Here is a 15,407-nt window from a genome sequence, read left to right on the forward strand (position 1 = left end):
AAAAAAAAAAAAAAAAAAAAAAAAAAGAAGGAAGGAAAAAGACAACCCCCCCCACCTTGCTGACCTGGAGAAGTGAATAGTTTCACCATATGGACTCAACCCACAGCCAAACCTGGCAAACAGGAATGAGCAGGATTTGCCAGTCATCTACTCCTCAGATGTCCATAATCCTGCAACTTCCTTCAAACTACAAACTGTACAGATTTTGACGGCAGACTAAGCTTTAAGGTTAAGCAAAGAGAGCCCTTTCTGCTATCTGCACAGCTTCCTATTCCCTGCCCACTTTTAATGTGTTGAGGTTTAAACATCGGATTGTGTAGGTTTCTGTAGGGCACGAGGAGCTCAGCAGTCCTTCCTAAAAAACCAAACCACACAAGACAAAGAGGCAGCCCCCTCAGACAGCGCAGGAGGGGTGGCGGGGGGCGGTTCGGAGCCAAGGCGAGCAGGGGGCCCAGACGGACACACCGTGCGGGGCGCACGGACCCCACGAGCCGCTCTGCGGCACCCGAGCGCCGGGCCGGGGGCCTCCGCGGGCCGCAGGCACCACCGCGCTCCCCGGGGCCGGCACTGACCTGGCGCCTCTTCCAGCTCTTCCCGGCTCCGGGCGGCGCTTCCAGCGGCTCCGCCACCAGCGTCACCGCAGCGCGCGACACCGGCCTCAGCGGCGCCCGCCGCGCCTGCGCGGCACCGCCCCCTCCCCCTCACGGCGAGACCCAGCGGCGCGAGCGACAGCGAAGTGAACCAATCGCGTTCCCGTACTGCCCCTCGCCTTCCCGCCCTCAAGCGAGCTGAACCAATCAGAAGTCAAAGACGCGCCGGAGGTTCGAGAGACAGCCAATAGGCTGAGAGAAGAGGAAGGAAGGTGGGCTGCGATTGGCGGGCGGCTCCGTCTCCGGGAGTTGTTGCTGGGCAGGGTAAAGATGGCGGCTCTGGACAGGGTCAAGGTGCTGGTCCTGGGCGACTCCGGTGAGTCCCTGTCCCCAGGCCGTGTGCCCGGGGCTGCTCCCGAGGACCCGCCTCTCGTCCGCTTCCCCGTCACCAGCTGAGGGGCCGGGAACGCCCGCGCTCAGTCGGCGCTGCTCCCGGCCCCGCTGCCTGTAACCCCGGCTCCACCTCCCAGGAGTTGTTCTCTCTCTGTGCCCTCGCAGGTGTCGGAAAATCTTCCCTCGTTCATCTGCTCTGCCACAACCAGGTGCTGGGAAACCCGTCCTGGACAGTGGGCTGCTCCGTGGATGTGCGAGTAGGTGACGTGCCCGGCCCCTGGGTACCCCTGAGCCCGCACTGTAAGGGGAAGAGAAGGGCCTTGACTTCATTATTTTATTTTCATTACTTCCACCATAGAAAGAGGTGTGCTTTGACGGTGTGATTGGGTGAGGACTTAATCTTTCAAGACAAATAGCATCATATGTGAGCCACGCACTTGTGTGAGCAAGTTTTGACCTTCCTAGGTTGTCAGAGTCACACAAGGTATTTGTCACTCATAGCCCCTGTCCCCACTGCAGTGGCCACGGGCGAGTTACAAGTCACAGGGCGGCCAGTTTAAGTCAGAAGGCACAAAATTCCAACCAAGCTTCCCTGAGAAACAGGCAGTGCACAGCCACGTGGTCAGCTAAACAAACTGGGGAAAAACAGTTTGCTGGTTTAGGTTGTGGGCACTGACTGTGACACCAAAGGGTTGCTTCTCCCCCTGACTCCTCACTGTAGGACCTGCTGTGGGAGGAGTGAGGATATCCATCCAGCAGTTTTTTGGCCCAACCTACAGCCCTCATGGGACATTGATAAATGCTTTTTTCCTTCACCACTCTTTGCCGCATTCTCCTTGAAACGCGTTGCCCTAGATTAGGAATATATTTCCAAAATTTGGAAAGCGGCATTCCTGTTTGGCTGTGGAGGAAAACTGCCAGGCAGATCCAGGGGCAAAAGCTGTTGGTTGATTAATTCAGTTGAGATGGTGATGAGAATTTGGAGAGCAAAGAGATGTGGTCAGTTGGAATCCAGTGTGGTTGCCTGTGTTAATAGTCCTGCAGTACTACAGTGTGGATTTTAACAACTGTAAGAAGTCAAGACCTTAATTTTTAATTTGTTTTAGCAACATGCTATTTCTAAGCACGTCATGAAGCGTTAGGTTTGCTCATACTGAGATGGAAATGATACTCCCTGCTTACTCACCAAGCTCCATTCCCTATAGGAGCTGTGGTATCCAGGGGTTGCTGCTTGACTCATTCCATCTCTCTTCCTTCCACTTGAGAGGTTTGAAATGGTGTCATCGTGAGAATTTACAAATTTCCATCCAAGTGCAATAATCCTTCCAGCTGAATGTGTAAGTGTCATGTGGATTAACTCCTGTGAGTTGGTGCTGTGGTTATGTATTATGTGAATTTTTCACCAGATCCATGACTACAAAGAAGGGACTCCAGAAGAGAAGACTTACTACATTGAGCTGTGGGATGTTGGAGGTTCAGTGGGTAGTGCCAGTAGCGTGAAAAGCACACGAGCAGTATTCTATAACTCGCTAAACGGTGAGTTTGCTTGGTGTAGATCTGACTTTATTACTGTTTCTCTTAAGAGCCATCCCTTGGTTCTGGGGCAGGGTTCCTTGTGGTCTGGCTGAGGGCCATATTGTTCTCTTTTCTGATTTATACAGGGGAAAAAAACCTGATAACATTAACAGGCAGAATTTTATGGATTCCGTTTTGAACTCTAAAGATATTTTAGGCAAAGATGTGCAGATGAGCTTTATCAGCCTTTCACTTCAGTCTTGTGTAGCTGGCACAGCAGGGAGTCTTTAAAGGTGCAGTAGTGTCCCTTCCAGCTACACTTGCAGACATAAATGTTACCTTCACCCTTCCAGGCCTGATTAACTGCAGAAATGTGATTTCTGACAGACAAATTCCTGTCTGTTCAGTTGCAAAACTACAGCAGGGAAATGATTATTTGAGTTTATGTGAACTTTGATAGTTGCATCCTACCTTGGCAAATTTGAACTGCCTTCCATAAAACTGCAATATGCTGATAACTATCTTGCCTCTGCTCATTTAGTTTAGCATTATAATTCGTTTAGTTAGATTATTTTTGAGAATTGAATCTTGCAACTTGCTGCATGTTTAGAAAGTAGTATTTTATGCCTTCTTTTGAGATAGTGACTTAAAGTCCTATTAGTTCATTTCTACCACTAATATGAGCAGATAAAAGATTATGAACATAACAATGCAGTATTTAAATTCTTCCTTTTTTGTCATCTGAGGATAGTTCACTACAGATAGATGTATATCAGATTAACAACTGCTTCTGAAAATCTGTCTCAAATGTTCTGTTTGTTTCTCTTTTCTTGTTCCAAATAATTTGAAGGCCTTTCAGTAACATCTTAAACCACACAATAAATATTTTTGATCTGCGATTAACTAGTTCTTTCCTCCTCCTTTCCCAGGAGGGAAACTGTTTGTAGGTACCTCTTGCTTATATTGTTAACTGGTCCCCTGTAAGTAAGGCTTGAGTTGAATTGTGCCCTCAAAGGAAGCCTCTTTGGTATATGATGAAATGGATTTATTTTTGACATCAAATTCACGGTATGCCAGTGAGTGTGGGTCAGACTTGGAAACATCCTGGAACAGCCCATTAGAAAATGAAACCCTGAACTGAATTATAATTGATGACATTATTAAAAGACGAGTTATTTATCTCCACTGCCCAAAATACATTATTAGGCAGCTCACATATGAAAAGTGTTGACTTTGGTAGTTAACCTTGGCTCTTGTTTCTTTCATTAGATTAATTTCTCCATTAGAGCTTGTCTCACAAATTGCCTCAGTTTGACCTGATTTAAGAAGAGAAGATGAATGTGTTCCTTCTGCCTGACTGCTTTGCTTTCTGGGCTTACAGTGGTCTGAAAACCTGAGACGGAAAGGCAGTTAATGCTTGGTTGTGGCAGCACCTGTGCGGGCTGTTGGGCTGTTGACAAAGCTGGGAACAGTTTGTGTTTTGGATTGACCACAAATCATCTGTTTTGCTGACCCTCCATCTGGTGTGTGGACTGTGATAACTGAGGACAGGGACTAGGCAGTAAGGCTTTGGTTTGCAGGCCTTCATGTGGGAGGAACGTTTCCTTGAGTAGTCATTGGTCCTGCCTGCTCTTCTTGCCTGTTGACGCAGTCTTTTGCTGCTGGTGCAACCGACTGTGCAGGTTTTACTGACGCAGACAAGGGCACTGACCAATCAAAAACATAACTGAGGGAGAGTGTTTAGAGGTGGAGAGTGTTCCTCGCAGGTTATGCAGCAGTGCCTCAGAATCTGTTGCTGTAGGCCAAGTTGCGTTGTGTCAGGCTTTTTCTCCTTACACTGAGGGTGGACACGCAGCTGAGTTTCCTTTTTCTGCTGTTACTGAGATATTTGTTTTGAGATGGGGCTGTGGTTGTGATATGCTGGGAACTCTCACAGGAGAGTCTGTGCACAGTCATGTGGGGTAGTGGAAAATGTTTATGGAAATGTGGTTTGTTGATCAGGTGTACGGTGGGTAGCACCTTTGGGAGTTGAGGTGAAAAGTTAAATTACTAAGTTTTTTCCACCTATAGGCTGTGAAGTGTTTTGAGAATGAATCTTGATCCACATAAGGGGTATAATTCCATTTTGTCCTTGAATTAATGACAGTTTAAAGTCTGGAGGAAGTGGGAACATTCCACATATTGCAGAAGGTGTGAATAAATAGAAGAAATTTTCTAGCAGTAGTTGGTAATTGAGCTAGGAACTGTGGTTATCAGAGGTGGGTGTCTGTTAATAGCACAGCTAGGAAGTGTGGCTATATCTCAGAGTTTACATTTTGAAGGCTCATGGTAATGAAAAATGCTAGTAGTTTAATCTTAAATACAAGAAATCTTATTAATTCATGTTTCTACCAGGAAATATCCTAAAGCAGCCCAATAGGACATGAAATCTTGAACTTATGCATCTGAATTATAATTTTGGTGAACTGTGAAAGTTTATCGTTGCCTGTTTCCCCTTTGGATATCTCCCTAAGAATGTAGCATTAATTCTTGAAAATGCAGGAAAGGAATAGTGCTCTCTTACCTCTTTGAAACAAAGAAAAAGCCTTTAGATGTCTTAGATGGTGTGACAGAAGGATAATTATGTTTACAAGTTAGGTAAAACAGAGAAAGGCTAAATTCTCTGCTGCAGTAATACAGAATTTCAGTATCATTAGAAATAGAGCAGAATTTGGGAATGCCTGCAAGCCTTTTGTGGATTAAACTCTGAGGTGGCTGTTTGTTTCCTCCTTTCATGAGATTTTTCTCTTAAGCTCTTATCCAATTCCTGATAAGCAGCTTTAAAAAACCTGTTGCATCCTGATATTTTCAGCCTTACTCATTCGCTGTAACTGAACTGGTTATGCATCCCTTTCTTCCTTCTCAGATATCTGGAAACCTGCAGATGTCATTTTGGTAAGATAAGAAAAAAATATGTATCATTAAATAGCATCTTGCTGTCTTTTCTTTTACCCTAGGGATAATTTTAGTGCATGACTTAACCAACAAAAAATCGTCCCAGAATTTGTATCGCTGGACTTTGGAAGCGCTCAACAGAGATGTCGCTCCAACAGGAGTTCTTGTGACAAATGGGTGAGTGTAACACATATGTACAGAGTTAAGACACAGTAATTCTAAGCTGTTCTGGAAGTCTTTGTTCATCCCTCAGGCAGCTTGGAGTGCACAGGAAACTACATGTGGCTAGGCTTCTAAGAAAGGAAGGAAAAAATTGGGAATATCAAAGAAAGTTGCTGTTCTTTGTGTTTTGTACTGCCAGTCAGGCCATTCTGACAGTAGATTCCCAAACTGTGTAGCAGAGACCTTGCTTTAAGGGAAGAGATTTTTACTGCATCCTTCATTTGCTTGAGGCCTCTGTGAAAGTGGGTCAAGTCCCTGATACCTGAAGACTTCTTTGTCTGCACTGACATGTGTGCTTATACAGGAAATGTCACGAGATGGTATGTCTGTTCCAGAAGGCTTTCCTTTCATGTACCCAGACTGAGGAAGTTTACTTCATAAATCTTTGGTTTGGATGATGAGGGAATTTTTTCAGGAGTATGGCTGAAAGAGCTTAAAAAAACTGCTCCATAAGCATGTTCATAATTAGCTTTCCAACATCTTGTCAAGTGTTTCCTCCTGTACCTCTGTGCTCCTCTTACGCATGTAGTCAAGGAGGTTTTAAGATCATTGATAAACATCACACATGAGCAGGAAGGCAGTAATAAAGAGTAGCTTTTCGTGGGAAAAATATCTATTATTTATCTACCTGTGCTGGTACACAGGTGTTTCTGTAGAAACATGGGAGGTGAGAAAGGGGATTTGCATTGTATAAACTGTAAAATTCTCCACTTTTCCACAGACAGATTCTTGTCAAGGACAGATGCTTGGCCACTAGCAATCACTTGGTCAGGTTGTTGCTGTTGTTGTAAAATTACTTTCCAGAAAGCTTGGTTTAGGTAAAAATGAAAGACAAGTGACTATCCTGGAGAACGATTGAAGCATGGATTTGTGATGACATTTAATTGCAATATTATTTATTTTATAAAGGCTATCTTTGATCATTTTTCATACTTGAATCAAAGCTTGCTGGAATTCAGCTTATAGTGGCTACCTTTACTTGAATATAGAAGAATTTATAACTTGACACCATGCAGTTGTTGTTGCAACCCTCTTTGATCGCACGTGGAAAGGGGTAGTGTTTCACAGGTGCAGTTTATTTCACTGTCCCTCCTTAAAAAGTGTATGTATGTAGGAACTTCAGCTGTTCAGGGATGCCAGCTCCCTGATCGTTCCTTGGTGTCTGCATATACACTCGGTACAATACTGGAGTTCCTGTTACTTTCCTGCCTGTATTAGCATTTCTTCTGTGGTTCATCTGTGCTGAGAAGAACTCCAACTCATGTGGTTTCTTTTCTCTTTCCTTTCAATTCCTGTGTAGTGACTTAGATGCAGAAGTCCTTCCTTAATTAATGGACACAGCACATTCTCACTTAAATAAATCATGACTCCTACTAATTAAATTACCATTTTTTGAAAGGGACAGGGGAGCTGAGGGTGCCTCTGTGCCCACTTACATCACCTTATTCAGGATTGTATTTGTTTCCCTCATCAGTGACTATGACCGTGAACAGTTTGCTGATAACCAGATTCCACTGCTGGTAATAGGAACTAAGCTGGATCAGATCCCAGAAACTAAGCGGAATGAAGTTTTGACCAGAACAGCTTTCTTGGCTGAGGATTTCAATGCTGAAGAGATAAATTTGGTTAGTATCTTTGTCACCAGTGTTGTTTTTCTTTTATATGGGAGTGAGTCCAATTTTTAGTAAGTAAAGATGTTGTGACAAAAATTGGGCTTCTGGAGACTTTTGCAGTAGTGCCAGAGTCATGCACATTTTGTTTGGCTGTACCCCTTGCTTGATGAAACAGTCATCTTTGTTTCACTACAGGGAGGTGTAGCAGGTCTTAAATGACAGGTCACTGACACTTTAGAATTGATGTTAATTGAGTTAAATTTTCTCTTTCTTGCTCATAGTTCTGACACAGGCTGCTTTTGAATGAAACATCAAGATCACTTTATATAGATATGTAGGTGTAAAAATATGCATGTGCTGTGTAAATGCATACACATACACACACAGGATCTCATATGTAGCCTGTACAAATCATTATCTGACTGAGATAGCTGGTGATGGAAGGAAGATGTGGAGCACAAAGGGGGTTATTTAGATTCTGCAGTTGTTTCACAGATTAGAAGTTGGCCTTTTCTCTCTAGTGACTGTAGAGCAGAAATCAGCAGATCCACTGTTTCCTGGAGCTGACAGCCTGTGTCAGGGGACAGGGTGTGTTGATTTCCAAGCGTGTGGCTTCTTTGTGTTGATTTCTGTGTGCTTGGTTTGTTGTTGTCTTCTATGCATTCTAGGATTGCACCAATCCTCGCTACCTGGCTGCAGGTTCATCCAATGCTGTCAAACTAAGCAGGTTTTTTGATAAGGTAAGTCGATTAAATGATGTTTTATGGTCCTGGATATCAAACACCGTCAGTGATTTGAACATGAACAACAGTTAGCTGCTCCTTTCACGTTCCACTTTTCGAGTTGGTTCAAGCCAGGTGTGGGGAGGCCAAAGACTGGTCTGCTTTTGGAACCCTCCAGAAAATAGCTGATCTGCTTGAAGATTTGATTCTTGATCTGTATAGAGGAGTGAAAAAGAATTCAGAAGTGTGCAAAGACGCTCAGCATATGCTTTTGAAGTTGTCTGGCAGGCCAGAGGGGTTGCAGTGTTCTCAGGCAGTAATTTGGGGAGTTACAAGACTGGTTAGCTCTGTTGATCCTGGTTAAAGCAGCGTTTAGGATTTAACAAAATTGGCATATTGCTCTCCCTTCCTGAAAAAGAGACCATCAAGGTCCACTGTGAAAATGACAAGGAATGCTCTGGTTAAGCACCCCCTGGATATAACATAGTGGAGCAGCTACTGTATAGTAGTGGAACCATTACACCTGCCGAGAGGGAATGGGAGGAAGGACTTTGATGCAGAGGGAGACACCCAGATCATCACCTTCATGATCCAGGAGGGCTAACTAAATTAGGTGTGTGGAAGTTGAGGATAACACAGCCCTTCTAAGAATGGCTGGAGGTGGAAAGTCCTACGTGTACTAGAGCACTGCACTTAGAGCAATAGACCCAGACCAGATAATGTGGGTTCAGACCTTGTCCAAGTTAGCCGTGAGTTGCCGTGCTCACGTGTGAAGTATTTGTTGGAATCCAAGGTTATGCACGTGCTGTGCAAGCTAAGATCATTCTCTGTTGTTCCCAGGTCATAGAGAAGAGATACTTCTTAAGAGACGGCAATCAGGTTTGTCATTTTCCCTCCCTTTTTGTTTGATTTCTCCCTGTGTAATGGGAACTGCTGACACAATCCTCTTTGAAACATGGGTTTCATGCGACTTAAATGGTAATCTGTGCTGGTAATTGAGTTCTTATATCTGTGAGAACACAGCTAGTTTGGATAGAGAGAAAAATGGCCAACTTTTGTCAACTTAAGTATTTGTAATGTGATTGGCAATGAAATACTAAAGTATGCTGACATAGTAAAAGTTGCAGAAGTGAGGTGAAGTGGGCAAATATGATTTCTTTCAGCTGTCAGCTTCTTGGTTGCAGATTTAGGCCAGAAATGCTATCTGGAAGGTCGGTGAAAAGGCTTGGTTTTGCACAGTTGGAACTAGTATTTTATCTTGCACAAATAGTTTTCACAGACCCAGTGGAGCCACAAGAAAAATGGGAGTTTAATACTGGCTTGTAATTCATTCCTAAATGACTGAATTTAGTGTTTTCAGCACAGTTGGTGAAGAACTACAAAATGACTTCTGGTTTGGGCAAACCACTTCAACTTCTCCTGTCCCCCACCTCCCCACAGAGAGTAGCGAGGTTACATTTGCCCTATCTGTCAGGTACTTGCAAATTACCATGAATAGCATCACTAAAATACAGTCAAATGTATCATTAGAGGTAGCTGTGCTGAAAGCCCCTTAGGGAGAGCAGGGAAAAAAATAGTCACAAATTACAAAATGCTTCCTTTCTTTAAGCAATTTTTAGTGCCTTTTAAAAATAAACTTGCTCTTGCTCTTGCTCTTGCCTCTTTCAGTTCAGCATGATGTCTTTTTTTCCTCTCCTTTCCCCTCCTCTCCACATTCTAGTGAAAGGAAGTTTCCCTTTCATGGGGATAATAGCTTAATGCAGAAATCTGCTTGTGTAGCTGGTTGTCTTTGATGCATAATGTAAGATTTTTACTTTTATTGTTGGATCATATTTAGTGGCTAGCCAGGGATTAACTATATATTCCTTATGGCTGTGTGCCAAAGATTACAGCCTGCTGATGACTGTTTTCATCTGCTTCACTGACAAGAGCTCAAAAGCTTAAAACAAATATTAAGCAGTGGGCAGTTATGTTTAAAGAGAAAAATCCAAATTGGAAAGGGAGGTTTGAATATAGCCTCTTAATGTACATCTACTTAATGTAATTCTTACCAGTGTGTTTGTGGGTTTTCTACAATAGGTCGCTTTGATAATTCATGTTTTGAGGTATTTCTGTTATAGACTTCTTCAGGATGAAAAGAATGATAAGTTTCAAATTGTTCGCAGCTATGACTTCAGTCAGATCTCTAATAAATAAATAATTGTTGCTCTTAATTAGCGATTTTGATTTTAAAATGCTAAAGCAGAAAACTTTTTACCTACCAACTACTTTTTAGTTGTAATGATTTTCCTTTTTAAATTCCCAAAGCAGTTTTCCTGAGATTAGCCTTTGTGCAAAATCTGCCTGATTTTTCCCTTAGAGATATTGCTTTTCAGAGATGAATAAAACAATACTTCAATGAACACCTTGCATATGTGTTTGAGTTTGGGGTCTGAAAACCCCAAGTAAATTAATTTGTGGAGTTCTTAGTGGACTTTTATTTTGGGAAAGCTCTTTAGCTTTATCAGTTTACCAATGAAGTGTGTAACCTGAGCAGTCTACTTTGGATTGTAAAATACGTTTTTGTCCCATACTGTCCATACCTGCTGATGTTCTCCTGGCATGATTTGTAGTACTTAGTTGGCTGTACCCAACAGCTGACACCTTCCATTTTAATGTATTCTGTTTCTTGTGGAAGCGTAGAATTGTTTTGGGAGGATGTGTTTACTGGGTCTGCTCTTTCTGCTTGTGTGTAGTTAGTAAGCTAAAAGTTTACTAGACTGTAATCAGTTTTATGATGCCAGTAGGACAGATATTTTATGGAATATTAGAAGGCAGTGCATCACTTTCTTTTGGGGATTCACAGATGTATTGGATTGAAAATCCGTCCAAAATACTGTTAAACCAGAGAAGCCTCTGATGGTTTCAAGGAGATTTTCTTTGTAAACATCCATTGTCGCGGTGTAAGTGGTATCTACAGATTGGCTGCAAAAGCAGGAGTCCTAATCCTTTGTATTGTTGCAGCCATTTCTATTCTGACAGTTTTCCTAAAGCTTTCAGCAGTTGATAAAACTGTGCTTTAAACTGCCAGTGAAGTGCTGCTGTCCCGGGTTTGAAGGCATAAAGCCTCGACAGCTCTTTAATAGGACTTGATTACACCATTTGATAGTTTTAAAAATGAATGGAGGAAAAATTCTTGTGTGCATTTGAATCTGGGGGGAAACACAGACTTTGAAATCTGTAATTAACTAGTTTAGGATTTGCCTGAGAAATTAAGGCTTTCATTGTAACCCTTGCCAAAAAAGCCTTAAGGAATACCACAGAACAAATGAGCCATACTCAAGTTGTGCAGTGTTTAATTAATGGTGCTCCTCTAGCAGCAAGCATTGTAGTCCTGACTGTGGAGATGGTGTGGAAGAGGATACTGCAGTTGGCTTGCTAACAGGCACTCAGATGTGGGCTAGAGAGAGCTCATGCTGATTCTGACATGGCAACTTATCTTCCCTGTCTTTAGGTTCCTGGCTTCTCTGAAAGGAAAAGGTTTGGAGGAGGAACACTGAAGAGCCTTCATTATGACTGAACACTGAAGAAGTGGAAGATGACTTCTCTGAGTTCCTAATGACATTCCCATTCCAACTGGATGCTCAAAGATAATGCTTATGTCAAGCAGAGTAAAATATTACAACTGGCTAGCCTGCTGAAGCTGCTATTGTTGGAAAAGACTTGGGGAAGGATTTCCAGAAGCCTAATCTGAAGCCTAGAGTCTTTCTTAGGATTGCAGGCTGTCCGGATATATGGGAACAATTGGGGAAAGTGTGCAATAAGTTGAATATCTCTCACTGCTGTGGGAAACTTTATGCACAGCATGTCTGTGTGACATCTTTCTCTCCATTTTGGGAAACTTAGGGACAGTCTTTGCAATGAATTGCATTCATTTTACCTCTAAAGGAAAGGTGACACTGAGTGGGCTTCACATTTACTGTAAAGTGAACAAAATGGGTAAGGAACGGTCTGGAAACTAATAGAATGCCTTTATTAAATGAATGGTGTTGTCTCACCTGGAACACGCTGTTCATCCTATTCAAAAGGGAAAAAAGAAAGGCAATATATGAAGAAAAGGTTTGAAACATTAAAAAAAGAAAATCGTTAGCAGAAAAGAAGTGGTGTTAATTCTGCTGCTTGAATTAAAATTGTTTACTTGGAGAGGACAAAGTGAATCAGGTTTTTGTCTTTTCATAATTGACTGGTCTTGTTCTTTATATTAAATTAAAAGGCAATGCTTTGAAAACTGATGGGAAAGGTATGTTTTTATACAATGCTTATTTGGAACAAATGTGACGTGGTCTTTCTGAGCCTGAGGGCTAAGTGGATTCAGAAAACATGAAATATGGGAACATCCTCTGAATTAGAATGGATAGAAATTTAGAAGTGATATAAAACTGTGTAAAAAATAGGTACTGAGCGTGATTATAAGGAAAGTTCTGCAATACAGATGTTTTCTTTACATATTTAGCACTATAAAGGAGACTTTACCTGGTCTGATCTATTGTGCAAGCTGTTGTCTTCCTAAATAGCCCAAGCTTTGCATGGTTTCTCACCTCCCCAGAATAGTGTGGAGTAGTAAAAGCCTGATTTATGTCAATTTCTACTTTCAGCTCCTTTCTCACAGTCACCTCTAATGGTTAAGCCTCTGGCAAAGGCTAACTAAGAGCTGGAGTTAGATATAAATAGAGATTAATAATAAATGGGGATAGAAGAAAGTGAAATGCTGGTGTGAAATTGGCAGGGAGCAGAGTTCTGCAGACTCCAGATTACCTCTGCCTGCAGCCCTTCTAGCAGCTGCTAGGAAATAAATGGAAAACTGCCTATTGCCACTAATCAGGCACAAAAGTGACAGCTAGGTGCACCAGTCAAACTTATTACAAATATGGATACCATGCTTTTCCTTAGGCCATTTCCAGAAAGGTCTTGGAGCATTTGTAAACATGAGTGTGCAGTAAGTTTTTAGATGCCTGTATGAAATGGGTTCTTAGTACACATTTAGTTTACAACCAAATAAAAGAGGGTACCAAAATATTAATAGTAAATAACCTATGTCTGAGCCATGCAGCTCATGACAGCACCAATGTCTCTCTGTGATCCTTTGACAATGAAAATTATTTTCTCAAGGTCAGGTGCTGTCCTAGGGTAACCAGATCTGAGCTCTCTCAGGTTCCTAAGGAATTGCAGAGCAGAACAAGCAAGCTAGCACTATTTCTTCCTTCACCCTCTGGCTTCTTTAGGGGAATTGGAAGTGTTGCAGAGTAAGGGAGGCCATTTATTGTGAGATGTTGCATTAAAAGATGGTTGCAAAGGTCTTCAATTTGGAGGCAGGGGCTTTCCAAAGTAGCCCTCTTCAAGTAATCGGAAAGGAACGTAGCTCAGCATGCTGTAGAGTGGCCAAAGCCCTGGTTGCAGCTCGCCTGTTTGTAGGTTTTAAAATAGGCCTCTAGTACAGATTAAGTATTTTATTTGTTTCGATCTTGGCAGGCAACTGCAATTAGGTATATTTTTTCCTTTTATGACAAGGTGATGTATATTGGATTCATGCATGCTGATGTTATATTTATTTTTACAGGAAGTCCTAGCTTCTTGTCAGAACCAGGATTGTGTGAGCAGCCAGAGTTAGATTCCTTTCTGCATCTTACCTGTGTCAGCTGCCCAAAACAAGGTTCACCTCCAGACTTGGGGCTGTGACACCAGACTTCCCTGTGTCACACTTACCCTGCCCTCTGGTTTCCCCTTTCTTCCTGTTTTTCTCTGTTTCTCTCTGCCATGCTTTGTCTTCCTTGCTATACCACCCAAAGTCTCTGTCTCTCTGTTTTCCCACATCTCTCCTGCTGTCTGTCTTTGGTATCTGTCACAGGCACACACATTTGACATTGAAACATTGTTACTCACTCCCTTTAAAATCAAGATACTTGATCTGTCTGTGTTATTTCCCAGGCAGATGTTTGTACCAGAGGTGTCAGTGAAGATGGCTCATGCAGGTACATGTGAGACATGTTAGACCTCCCATGCACAGGCAGGTGAGATGCAAAGTAAATAAACAATGAGCCTCCACTCTTCCCAAGGGGCTTGGCAGAGCTTTCTGGTTGATCTATGACCACTTTGATGACTGGGGGGATAGTGAGAAGCACAAATATGTCCTAAATACTGAAAGCTCACCAGATCTGCCCCTCTGGATTTCCATGAAGAAAAGTAGGAAACCTGTGTGTACAGTAACCTTACATTCTTGGGTCATACATTTTTGGCCTCGTAGCAGCAGGCTTGCACGCTCCTTGCAGCCATCTTTGTCAAAGGTGCTGCTGGCTTTTTAAGGATGTGAAACCTATCCAGTAATGGGGGTTTGGGTGCAAACTTAATACAAATTTTCATTATTGATTATATTTTCAGAGGCAACTGCAGTATGCTCCATTTGTCACAAATGAGATATGAACTACTGTGTCGTAGCCTGCAGTCAATATCGCTCAGGTATGGTAAAGTCAGAGCTTGAATTCTCATTTCTCAATGGATAACAAGGTGACAGTTTTCAGTGATCGAAAACCTGCTTCTGCTTTTCAGCAAAGGGAGCTTAATCCTCCTATTTCTTTTGTTAGTCAGCTCTTCCTATTAGAAGTCATGTTCCTGTCTCACTTTCGTTTTGAGGAGCTGGTTACTTTGATTCCTTTATAGGGTTGAGCAAGTCTGTGACTTAGTGCACTAGTTTTCTTCGACAAAAAGCCATTATCGATATTGATGAACCTGTCACTGGCTGGCAAGTAACCAGAAAGCACATAGAGGTAAAGCTTTCCTCAGGGTGTGCTTCACTGCAGCGCTGTGCGTTAGGTCCTCAGACACACACTGGTTTTGGAAAAGAACACATAGATATCAGGTGGAAGAGGGGAGGGAGAATAAAAACAGTCCCACTTTTCTTTAATCTCAAATGTCCAATCAATGGCAAAGCTCTCCTACCTAGTGGGGGCCTGTTGCATGTAGCCAGAAGTGTTATTCTTAGTATTATCCACCTGTGCTACTGTGGGTTTATTCTAACATCTGATCAGTAAGTGGGGAAAACATGTTTCTTTTTGGTACATGAGAACCCAACGCAGAAGTTGAGAAGTCTTCATCACTCATTGTGGTTATGTGAGCAGTGCAAGGGCTTTCCACGTGTGCAGGCAAAGCTGCAATAAACAGTGATTCTCAGGACCTAAGTCTAAATGGACCTTTAAATTAGATGTAGTTCCCTAACAGTGAGAGTGATGATGCCTGGAACAGGTAATGGATAAAGGCAGATTTGTCAATGTTTGGGGCTTTTCGGGGTAGCATTCTGAAAGATGTGCCTTAGCACAGCTTTGAGGTAAAGTCCCCCAGCATACTTGTGAGGAAGGTGGTTTAGGTGATCAGAGCTATCTGTGGCA

The 15,407-nt window shown here is 42.6% G+C and overlaps 2 protein-coding genes across 11 annotated transcripts in view; one reads left to right on the top strand and one right to left on the bottom strand.

Moving 5' to 3' along the window:
• The window catches only part of GTF2E1 (general transcription factor IIE subunit 1), an 80,457-nt gene extending 79,796 nt beyond the window's left edge, over positions 1-661 (bottom strand). For 9 of the 10 annotated variants that reach the window (XR_003573142.1, XR_003573143.1, XR_003573141.1 and 6 more), the window contains exon 1: positions 573-661. The gene's annotated coding sequence lies outside the window, so the exon portion shown is untranslated. Of the gene's footprint in view, positions 1-283; positions 439-572 lie in introns of those variants that run through there. The other variant, XM_027900758.1, reaches the window with a different exon arrangement.
• A 186-nt stretch (positions 662-847) lies between these two features.
• Positions 848-12,320, top strand: RABL3 (RAB, member of RAS oncogene family like 3). The gene is made up of 8 exons (XM_027900762.1): positions 848-966; positions 1,149-1,240; positions 2,390-2,519; positions 5,495-5,609; positions 7,129-7,279; positions 7,936-8,007; positions 8,830-8,868; positions 11,483-12,320. The coding sequence occupies exons 1-8, from the start codon at positions 921-923 to the stop codon at positions 11,546-11,548; spliced, it is 711 nt and encodes a 236-aa protein (XP_027756563.1). The 5' UTR covers positions 848-920; the 3' UTR covers positions 11,549-12,320.
• Positions 12,321-15,407: the final 3,087 nt, after the last annotated feature.

The sequence above is a fragment of the Empidonax traillii genome, unplaced genomic scaffold, assembly GCF_003031625.1.
Source record: "Empidonax traillii isolate 1590-97213 ecotype Southwest subspecies unplaced genomic scaffold, ASM303162v1 scaffold747:size309294, whole genome shotgun sequence".
Lineage (NCBI taxonomy): Eukaryota > Metazoa > Chordata > Aves > Passeriformes > Tyrannidae > Empidonax > Empidonax traillii.